This window comes from Aythya ferina, assembly GCF_964211825.1.
Source record: "Aythya ferina genome assembly, chromosome: 9".
Lineage (NCBI taxonomy): Eukaryota > Metazoa > Chordata > Aves > Anseriformes > Anatidae > Aythya > Aythya ferina.
This window is the reverse complement of record NC_140305.1, coordinates 3,911,379-3,923,568: the sequence shown is the minus strand read 5'-3', so window position 1 is coordinate 3,923,568 and position 12,190 is coordinate 3,911,379. Positions and strand designations below refer to the sequence as shown.

The following is a 12,190-nucleotide window of genomic DNA, read 5'->3' as shown; positions in this document are numbered from 1 at the left end:
AAGATAACTTCAGTACTTAGATACCACTGATGCCAGTGGAATGGGACAGCCAATACTTTCAGCATCTGACTGAATTATTTAAAATATTTCCCATATTTGAAGCTCACAAAATCTGTGGCTGTTCTTGAAAATGTAGCACTGTACCTTCTGAGATCCCTCCTCTACAATCCTGAAGAAATCCATATAATCCATATAATAATTGTATATATATACCATTAACTACTTACTCCGTATGCACTGGGGCTGGTCAGAAGTCTGGCAACAGGATTACACCATTCGGGTAATGTCGTTGTGAGAGGTGGACCAGCATGGGTTAAAATAGGTTTTAGGTATCTGTGAAGTTTGTTAAAGAATATCTCCCATATTGGTTATTGATACTAAGATGCTTCTGTATTATGCAAGGAAACTTCATTTCAAAGCTTACAGTAATTGTCTAGTTGAATGTAAACAAAGCAAACAGTTCTTTGCTAACCCGTTACTGTGTTGGTTCACCTTTCATTAGTTAGGATGACCTGTTCTGAAGGGCGCCAGAATGGCTGAAGGGTATGTCACAGGATACAGAAGTGGAGAAGGAATTCAAAGAGAAGAAATACGCAGTAGATTATCCTGTTTGCTGTTCTCATCTGCTGATTGCTGTAAGAGTGATCTCTTATGCAATTGTAACAGGAAACACTTTCAGATGCAACTGTATCAGCTGGTTATGTAAGAATAGTAGTAAACATTTTCTTAAACATATACTCAACCTTTTGTAAGATCAGTGCATTTCTTCAATCAGCAAAGTATATTTCAAATAAAAAATTTCAAATATAAAGTGTCTTTGTTTCTGGGAGTGTACGTAAATTCTCAGCAATACCCTATTCTCAGCATTCAACACATTTTACACTTCATACATCAATGCTCCTTTATATAAAATTATGTAAATAAGTTAAGAACAGGCTTTATGCTGTTGTCTCACACCTGTCTTTCCTATCTTTTCATCCAAAAGGGCTTTATTGAGATAAAAGAAAAACCTGCTCATCTTAAGCAATTATATCATCCTTGTATCTGTCAATAATAGCTCTCCCAAGAGTTCTGCAAGTTGACTTATCTCCTCAGCTACTCGCAAAGTAATTTTTGGTGTTCTCTGGGAAGCAGGTCTGTCAGCTATTTGTGCTGCCAGGGAAAACTTGCTTTATTGATTATTGACCCTCTTTATTCTCCCTCCTGCCCCAGCTCTCGCACTCCCTCATTAAAGAGGAGAGTAACAAATGTAACTCTGAGAGGTTACTTGAGCTCTGCAGCAATATTGCAGGAATACTGAGTAAGTAGCAGTATATCTTCAACCTAGCCCAGCCAGTACCACCTTTTCTTTCATAACCGTCTGACATTACTGCTCCACATACTCTGTACAAACTCTGTCTGCTGAAGAAACTGTCACGTAAAACACCATTTATGCTCTCAGTTACAGACTGAAAGGCTAGATAATCTGCTCAGCTCTATGCTACTGCCACACAAGTTCTGTAGTCTGTTTTTGGTATGTGTATTTTTTTCTGTGGATTTTTTTAAAATTAAATTGTATCTATCAGAAGACCATGAATTTCTTCATGCAAGATTGTATGCTGAGCTAATGTGAAAAAATGAATGAGTCCACTTCAAAAAAGATTTTAAGACTATATTAAAATCTGATTAAATTGATCTAGTGGAATTGACCAAGGTGGGAATCTCATGATCTAATTACATAGGGAAAGTTTAGGTTCTGAGCAAAACTAAATGAAATCTTTCCTGATCCAGTCTTATTGGAAACCTCCAGGGAAAAAACCTTCAAAGTGCCAAGTAGTTGAGAACTATTATTAAAAAAGCAATGTATAGAAGCTATCAATATGAGTTTTCTGAAGTGCTTAGAAAAGGCAATAATGGAAGTAGGAGCCTAATTCTATGTTTTTAATCTTTTTTAATACTGGCTTTCTTATTACAAACTTGAATTGTTTGAACTGACTTGTCAGACCCCACATGAAAAACAGAGGTTTGTAATGGAAGTTAAACTTGATTATTCTGTTTTCCATTATTCCTTCTAAAATAAGTAACTGAGAATGAATATTCCTCTACACTACCTCCTTAATCCAATCTCTTGGATCTCATGTATAAACAGTCTTATAACTTTATAATAAGCTTTATAGCCCTCAGTGAAATGTGTGTTCTCTTTACCTCCTATGTTATATACGGATGGCACACATGCTTCCAGGTAGCCCAGCACCATCACAGTGAAATGGGCAGACTACTTGGTTGGCACAAAAGTCTTCAGTGGAGGGATTTCTATTCTACCCTCCCCCAGTTGTGCATCCTCTAAGTTCCCTTCCCTTTTCTGCATTTGTTGTGAGCTGTCAATGTTTTTGCTTTGTAGTCTCTTCTGATACAGTTCAAGTTCAAGAAAACTGACTTCACTTTATTGTAATGCTTCTAAACCTGTAATAAATTTACTGCTGTGTTCCTTAGTTAACTAGTAATTATGCAGCCCACTAAGAACTTCACTTGCATGGGCCTATTTTTCATTGTTTTAATGACCTGTGCCACAAATGGTTCTTCTTTATTGTTGACACAGTTGCTTTATAGTATTGCAGACATAATCACGTTGTTCAGTGCAGCATGAAAGGGGAATTCTAATCCATGTATAATGCTGGCATTTCAAAAATATATCAGACATGGGTCTACAGCATTTTAAGGCTGGCAAAAAAATCTTATCACATTCCAGCTGGCCTGATTACATCTCCAGGGAAAAATAATTTAAATACGGTAATAGAAAAAGATGAATTTTGCACTAAGGCAGCTTTAAAAATTGGAAGAAACTAAGTGTAGAACTTAGCAGAACTCAGATATAACTGCCTAACCAAATCTATGTCTTCCTAATTCAGGGATGGGGAAAAGATAGCAGGAAGATATATCAATCAACCCACTCTCACTTGCATTTCAGTCCTCTATGGGCATAACAGGCTACCTGCGTGTCTCAGATACCATACAGTAAATTAAAGAATGTTATTTTTGGAGTGGTGGTATCTTGTAAGCTGGGAAACTGAGTTTGAAATGTTTGTGCATGTGTACTTACACCATATAAATTTGTATACTTTGCTGGCATGTTAGCATGCCTTCACTTTTGAAGTAGATCGTTAAATTTCCCATTGAATCCCTAATTTCCAGGCTTCTGCTCTCCGTTCATGTACCCACAAATCTTTACCCTGGGTCCCCTTATTGCTGTTTGAACATCCTGGCAACTGTTTTGGCAGTTCCATTCTGCAGTCCCTGCTCACCAGGCACAGTTCATTTCTTTTGTACTGCTATCAGACGGCATTTAAATCAGTGTTTACTCCTCTCCGTTTCAGTCTTTCTCACTTTAAATCATGAGACTTCCTCATCTAGAGGTAGATAACATCTCGGACCAATGTAGCCTGAACGCAGATGGGTGGTTTGCTAGGGCTGGTGAAGCTGAACAAGTCAAATGGGCTGTTGGAGGATACAGCATACTCAAAAACAAGATCTTCAGAGTTTTGCTCTCAAGATTGAATAAGCTTGAGGGTATGAATAGCAAACTTTTTAACGGAAGTTTCACAATGGGATCTTGTTTATGCTGGACTTTCAAATCACCAGGATAGGATTTGAATTTTTTTCCGCCAAGTATAGATCACTTCAAAATAGTCTCATCAGGATTTTTAAGGGGAAAAATTTGGAATTGCTTGATTTTCGTTCCCTCTGTCTGCCTGAAACAAATGCATATTTCAGAAATTTTCCTCCTATATATTAAATGGCTCAGATTACCGTAATTTTTTAAACAAAACCTTCAAATGAGAGAGATCAGGTAATCCTTATGGCAAATGGTAAAACCAGTAACCATAAATTTAGGATTTCCATTATGCAGAAGATTTGGAGTTTTCAAAGTTTTTGATTCATGTCAGAATGGGAAAAAATAGAATCTCAATTTCTTTTGGTTAGTAAGTTTCAAATGACTATACTTTTGTTAAATTCATGTGTTCTGTCAAATTTTTGAGACTATTGGTAAATCGCTATCTTTTTTGACTTAATGGCATTAGTATATTCAAAGAGGAAAAAATACTATGGTTGTAACGCATCTGTTCTGGCTCTAGGACTTGCATTTTTCTTTTGCTTGAGGGTCAGAGTTCTACTCTAACTGTAATAGTTTTGTTAAATATATAACAGTAACTACTGTGCTCTCTCTTTCTGCATGCTTGACTGGAGCTTTTGAGAGAAAACTAATTTATATATAGTTTAAAGAAGAAAACAACAAAATCCCATGGGCAGGAAAGGTGGCCGCAGTTCTTAAATACATGTGGTAGCTCACCTTTACCTCTATAAAACACTGCATTAGGCTCAGAAGGTATTTTTTTACCTTTTATTTCATTGCATAATGGTGGTTCTGTAATTCAAGGTAATTCCATCCTTCCCAAAGGCAAATACTTTTATACTACAATATTTAGTATTAAAAAGCCCTGAAGTACAGAAATTCTTGTGATACTAGTCAAAATTACATCTAGTGATTTTTCCAGAGATTACTTTCCTATAGCAGGTAGGCTGTATCATAAGTACATGTTTGTTAAAACTATGTCCTTAAATATTCCATTGCCTGGTGTTACTTTTCTGCTGTGCACATACATCTCTAGAGGCGAATGTTGCCACACCCAGAATCTTTCCTTTGTGCAACTCTTCGAAAGATTCTTGAGGATTGTGGCTTTTATTTAGTGAATACTTCTACTTAAATTGGAGTTTGTAAATTAGTTATGTCATGAGTTTTTGTTATTTCTCATTTATATATATATGAAGAAATGTATAAAATTTAACACAGAAAGTTAACACAGAAAAGATATAATTTCTGTTCATTCCATGTTTTTCACAGTAAGGACAAATGATATCTTGGTCCTTGCAGAGCTGCAGTTTTCAAGAGTGATTTTGATACTAGCTGTGTCATAGTCTAACAAGCAAACACTTCCGTTTTGGTCATGCTTGAGTAGCAGCAGGCAAACCACTGAACTTTAGATTATCTGCCTAAATTTTGTACATGGCTAACTGCTGTTTATAGCTGACCGAGATTATTTGGTAATCTTCATACAACAGTTTGTGTGTGTGACTGAGCTGGTGGGGCACAGAGACATCTCCAAGTCTTAAATGCATGCCCAGCAGATTAAGGGGGAACTTCACAGAATCACAGAATCACAGAATTTCTAGGTTGGAAGAGACCTCAAGATCATCAAGTCCAACCTCTGACCAAACACTAACAGTCCCCACTAAACCATATCCCTAAGCTCTACATCTAAACGTCTTTTCAAGACTTCCAGGGATGGTGACTCCACCACTTCCCTGGGCAGCCTGTTCCAATGTCTAACAACCCTTTCGGTAAAGAAGTCCTTCCTAAGATCCAACCTAAAACTCCCCTGGCTCAACTTAAGCCCATTCCCCCTCGTCCTGTCACCAGGCACGTGGGAGAACAGACCAACCCCCACCTCACTACAGCCTCCTTTAAGGTACCTGTAGAGAGCGATAAGGTCGCCCCTGAGCCTCCTCTTCTCCAGGCTGAACAAGCCCAGCTCCCTCAGCCGCTCCTCGTAGGACTTGTTCTCCAGGCCCCTCACCAGCTTCGTCGCCCTTCTCTGCACCCGCTCAAGCACCTCGATGTCCTTCTTGTAGCAAGGGGCCTAAAACTGAACACAGTACTTGAGGTGTGGCCTCACCAGAGCCGAGTACAGGGGGACAATCACCTCCCTAGCCCTGCTGGTCACACTGTTTCTGATACAAGCCAGGATGCTGTTGGCCTTCTTGGCCACCTGAGCACACTGCTGGCTCATATTCAGCCGACTATCAACCATCACTCCCAGGTCCTTCTCTGCCTGGCAGCTCTCCAACCATTCCTCTCCCAGTCTGTAGCTCTGCTTGGGGTTATTGCGCCCCAGGTGCAGGACCCGGCACTTGGCCTTGTTGAACTTCATGCAGTTGACCTCAGCCCATCGGTGCAGCCTATCCAGATCCTCCTGTGTAAGGGCGAATGATCTTTGCTCACATACCAGGGGATTTTCTTCTGAGGATGGAGAGCTATCAGTGTACAGCAGTTGAAAAAGGCAGGGCATGATTATATAGGATTTAATCATTAGAATAACAAGTATCTTTTTGAAAAGAGCATGAGATCTACAGTGATTTAACATCCAAAGATAACTTGATCTGCATTGTGGAGAAAGCTAAGAAGTGACTAAATCTAGCATAAGTGATATTGGAATTTATCTTTGATATTGGTGAATAGTGCTCTGCTTCTTTGACTTTTTTTTTTTTTTTTTTTTTTTTTTTTTAATCCTCTCCCTAAATCCCACTACTGTTTTAATTTGAAATACTAAACTCAGGATAAATGGAATTGTACTGTAGTCCTGGGAAGCTTAAATTATTGGGTATATTTGAATGATTTCTAGACCCATTCTCTCTGTCATGTCTGAGAGCAGTGAGAGTGGGTGAAAATCAAGGGTAATAAAAACTAGTTTAATGTATTCTCACAGAAAACTGTCTGACTGTAAAGTTCCAGAATCAGATGTAGTGTCAGACCCAAAGAATGAACTCTGGCTTTGATGCAGAGTATGGCTAAAAGTTGGAAGCTTTCAAATTTGGAATCACTGTAGAGATATGTGCAAGGTGGAAGTAGTTAGGTGAATTGATCTTAGCTGGGTCTTTCTATAGATAAGTAGCTGCAGACTGGGAAGTAGCTTGTTCTCTAGTAGGCACTGAGTAAAATGTCTGGGATACTTGCACATGATGGGTTTTTTGTTTTGAACTCACTGAAGAGGAGAGGAAAATTCAGGCATCTTACTCAAGTTATTTGAAGCCTATTATATTTGAAGCCTATTATATTCCAAATTTAACATCTCAATGCAAGGAAAATCAGAGACATAAATGGAGGCTTGCTTATATAATTGATGTGTGGGTAATGCAGCTAATCCTGGAAACAGGATAGGGCATGTGGAAGGACAAAATGTTACTCAAATAAGATTCAACAGGAATACGTGAACAGACACTAATGCCAGGCAAATTAACTATAGAAAGGATGCAGACTGAGGTAGCTAAAGAGAAGAACAAAAAACCTCTCTCAAGTCAATTGCATAATAAAAACAAGGACATAACTATCTATCTAACAATAACCCTTCTGATCAAAATACAACCAAATAAAAAGAAATTGTCTTCCCCAATAGGTCTGCATGGGAGTCATCTACATACGCAACAAAGAGTTAAGTCTGTGCTGTGCTAGTGACATCAATCGCATAATTCATTGTGGAAAAGTATACAGTGAAGTTACAGAGGGTAGCTTTCAGCAGGATATTGCATAAGGGGATGCAAAGGAAATGTTCATTATTAAGGCAAATGTATAAAAGCAAATTGCTTTGTGTTCTCAGAGCTGCATACAATGGTAAAGAAAAAAGTTAGGAACAGTAAGATAAAAGTGTATCTTCCTGGCTAGAGTGCAGGATAAATAAAAGGTATTAATAACATCAGTGTGACTTTTCACAAAAAAAAAAAAAAGTGATTCAAAACTGGCATCATTGGTAGGTTCCATGTCCCTCATCATCGGACACCTAATAGCAGGATATTTGAAAGAAAACTAATCTACCCATCTTACATTTTCATCAGTAAAGAGAAATGGGCAAATCCCAAGGCAGTTTCATCCTGCAGTGCCTAAGTTAATTGGAAAGAATTGCAACTAGGATGAGTTTCTTTCCCTTTTTTGACTATAAAAATCTGAACTAATAGATTAGACTTAAATGGCTAATAATTAGGTGTCTAAAGTTTGATGAAATGAATCTCACTTCAGGATTTAGGAAATTAAAAATCCTGAGGCAAAATACATGAAACCAAACACAATATCCTCCATACCAGAGAAACTAAGAGAGTTTGAAAGGCATCCTTTTGTTTTTAATTAGGAAATAATGTATTAAAAGCAGTGTATGCATATTAGAAGAACAAAGGTGAAATACAGATTTCTGAAATAAATTTAATGTCAAAGCCACAAGCAGAAATCAAGACTTTAAAATCATTAAGCTTGGGAAAACCTAAATGATAATGGTATTCACAGACAGATATTTCACCTCAAAATATTAAATAAATAAAGCCTGGCACATTGGAAGGCATAGAAAATCGCATAATATTTTAAAAACTTGCATGCCCATAGCTTGGCAACAGAATGCGTGCTGTGTGCAGTAATTCACCATATAGAAAAGGAGCTTCTGATAGTGGTACATTTTCAGTGTGGTTACAAAGCTGGAGGTGTCGTTGGCTTGGGTAAGCTAAACTGTATTGTTAGAAAAGATGAACAGTGGTGTGACCTAGCAACGCGTAAATCCTTAAGGCCTTAAAAAGACTGATGCCAGCTGCCTCAAATGAGATCATTTTCAAGCTCTTCATATAAAGCATGTCCATTGCAACAAAGTGCAGGCCCGGTATTGGCAGAGGAAATGGCTGCAGAAGAGCAAGTTAGCAGGGATTTCTACACTCTGTGGAAGACTGTTTCACATGGGTATCTTTGTTCTCACCATCTGCTCAAGAAATAATCCAGAAAATAGATGTGTAAAGAATGAGGACTGGCAGCATTCACAGATACTGCTAACAACCATCTAATACTTGTGGTCCCACTGTTCTAATCAATTGCAAGATGCAGGGACAGTAAATCCCCAGATTAAACAGTGAAGTTTAATCAAGTGAGTTACTTCAACCACATTTTAGAGAAAAGATCTGATCTGAATACAGTGGAAGCTATAAAGCTTTTAAAAACCTCTCACCAAGAAGTCATATCGGGTAAAATGAACCCACATCTACTAAGATTGGTACTGGGGATAGCACTGACTGTGGTGCCTCTGCCCTGGGAGAGGAGAGCTGGGGAGCCAGGAGGCTGGTGGAAGTGGGAATGGCTAGCAGGAGAGTCCTGTGAACAATACTTTCCAAACGTGACTGGTGTCATTCAGCTCAAACTAAAATACTGCAATGAAAACAAAGCTGTAAAATGGCAGCCAGAACTTTGCAAACAGCAGCTAGAGTAATATGCTTGCTAAAGCCTTCTGGTGACATGGATTGAGAGCTGAAGTGAGTGCACCAAATTTATGCTTGAATAGGAAAATAATTATTCGGCATTTTTTCAGGAAGTTGGGTATTTCATCACTATAGATATATCTGTACAATTGCAGTTAAAATGGTTCACAGGCCTGTGGAGACAGTTTTTGATAAATCTCTGGCTTCTGCTTTGCCAAGAATCAGAGAATGATCCCAGTTACAAAGGTGCAACTTGAGATGGAAATATGAACCTCCCCTAAGAGAAAATCATTAAAAAAAACTTTCCTTGCAGTTTTGAACAATGAGCTATAAATGTGGAGAACGGCTTACAGGAACAGAGCATCTTATATTCTGATACTTGATTGTGTTTGTAGATGTTAGCAAAAACAAAGAAAAAAAAGTGCTGATTCATTGCAGTTTTTAGAAAGAAAAAAATGGGGTGTGTAAACAAACAGGGTCTTTTTCTTTATCAGAACCTTGTGGAGTAAAGAAGAGTAAATAAGGAGATGGGTATCATCCTGGGAGGGAAGAAAACGGTCACTCCAAAGAAAATTAAAGTTCTGGAAGTTTTTAGAAGGCTGTGTTGGTACAGTAGTGAACTATAGACTGGAGAGCTGTTCTCTTGGCCCAATATGAATCTATTAAAAGCCCTGTGATTAGAGGTTTGTGTATATCCCTACTAAATATAAAAGCAGAGCACCAAGGTGACATGTGCTGAGTGAAGACCATGGCAAAGCTGACAGCAGAGAATTATGTATGATGCACTCACAAAATGATGATATTTATACTCTCATTTATATACTCATTTATACACTTGCTCATTTATACACTTGCTCATTTATACACTTGTGGGAAACAAGACTTACTCCAGATAATGAAGCAGATTCAAAGCCCATGTAACAAGATCAGGGCACATTTTAAGACTTTTCTTGGAATAATGTTCTGCTTTCTAGTATAACATATTGTGCTTATGGACACTTAGGTAATGACTAAGAGAGATGCTGGGAATACCAATAAAAAAAAAAGTCTTTTAATCTCACTGAGCTGCTGAGAGCAGGATAGCCTCTGTAAAGACTTGTTAATAGGAAGCTTGTTTAGTTTAATATATCCTCTGAGAATCTCTAGTCCTATGAGCAGATTGGTATGAAGATTATACCTGCAGATTCTTTTGTAGCTCTTTCCAATGTGCAACCCATGTTATGTGTGCAATTAGCTAGCTGGATGAAGTCGAAAGTCTCTAATGTGTGTGTGTTTTTTTTTTATTATTTAAAAAAACAAAAACAAAAACAAAAAACAAACAAACAAAACAACAACAACAAAAACAAAAAACAAAAAACAAACACATTAAGAAGTAGAAGTGTCAGTGTTTGAGGAACGAAAGACACTGCATGGGAATAGGCTTCACTATAACCCAAATAAAGCAGCCTTCTGACAAGTCAGATCTTTGCTTTTGAAAATATATTTTAAAATAGAGAAAGACCAGCTAGAGAATGCTCATGACGTAACGTTCCTGAAGAGGTATGGGAATATTGCAACAAAGAACAACTGAGGATAATGAGTTATGTTAGAGATCCTAGCAACAGGAAGATGTGTACTGAACAAAGGACAATAGGATAATAGCAATTTTTATACTGCTTGGAGCAGAACAAGTTTGAGGTATTTATCCTAATTTTACAGCTTAAAATTCTAAATAGGTAACAGGAAATATTTTGTTTAGGAATAGTGGCAGATTACAATAACAGTACAGGGAATCCATATTACAAGAACTCATACTGTCTTTTGATCGGCAGAGAAGTTGATTGAAATATAAAAACAAATAGAAAAACTGTCACTATATTTCTGGTTGGGATAGGTGATCTCACAGCTCCTATTAGATTAGCAGGTTAGTCTGGAGTGGGGATGACCACACTCTGTCTTTGCAGAAAAGAGCTTCCGGGGAGGCTGTGAAAGGTACAGAACAGGATGGTCACTGGGAACAGTGTGCTGTGATGGGGGGACTTGTCACTCACTGTGACAAGTGACTTTTTATGGCCTGGTTGCAAATGTAGCTGGACAAAGTTGGGAAAACTGGATGACTTTTGCTTGAATGAAGCAAAACATAGTTTTGCAAAGATGTGGTATTCCAGACAAGAAACTGCAATGATAATTTATAAGCATTTCTACTATTTTTCCACATTTTTAAAGGAACGTGGAGATGTAGTGAAATGAAAAGACACTCACTTTCAGGCAAACCTGACCTATAGTCTTATAGCAGGTATTCAACTTGTAGCAATCATTGTTTGAAGAAATCATGGACCCTGTGATAAAAGGATGTGTGATCTGGATACTGTAACACTTATTGCTGTGTGAACCAAGACAATAGAGGGTACCAGACCCTAGGCCTCTTGCAAGGCAAGGAAATTGTCCCCTTTTTGCTCTACATCCTACAAGGAGTACTTGGAGGAGTTTATTTTTTCTACCTAGTGCTGGAACTTCAGCATGATGGTACATGCTCCTGCCACAGTAGGAGAAAATCTGCATCCTTGTAATGTTGTCACTGCTGTATTTGGCTAAAGGATGCTAAATGCTTTTGTAATCCTTTTTAATGGATAACTGATGTGTTAATAGAGATGTTGCAGGTATTAGGCACCAGCTTGCCTACCTCATGGCTCACAGATCATTACATTTCCAGTGAAAGGTTCTGGAGACAGTTATGAAAGATATTTTTGTTTTGATTTGGCATCTTTCCCTTCTGTTTATTGGTGCAATACACTATGCACATGTACCAATGCCGGCACTGACCCAAATGCAGACAATAATAGAGAAGGGGAAAGGTACAGCATAGCATGAATGAGCATGAGGCTTTCTCATTCTCAGTGTTTCATTACAGATGGAGAGGTCAGCTATTGGGGTTTCAGCCATGAGTGGCTTGTAATACAAAAGGCAGCTATATGCTGCATGAACAAGTATGGCTGTTCTGGGAATGTGATTAGTTTAAGAAATATTCATGGAGATCACTGCTCTTTTCTTTTCCCCTCTCTGACAGAACTCCTGTGCTCAACTCCTAATCCAGATCTGATTTCAAAACTGTTTGCTGACAGATTTCACTCTAATGGCTCATTTCCAAACGCCTTAATATCTTAATGGATTTAGA

General features: G+C 38.1%; 1 protein-coding gene across 1 annotated transcript in view; it reads right to left on the bottom strand.

Moving 5' to 3' along the window:
- Positions 1–12,190, bottom strand: part of SLC9A9 (solute carrier family 9 member A9) — a 218,047-nt gene that overhangs the window by 2,977 nt on the left and 202,880 nt on the right. The window contains exon 15 of the mRNA XM_084530249.1: positions 228–333. Coding sequence (XP_084386375.1) covers positions 228–333 — 106 coding nt within the window. The remainder of the gene's footprint in view (positions 1–227; positions 334–12,190) is intronic.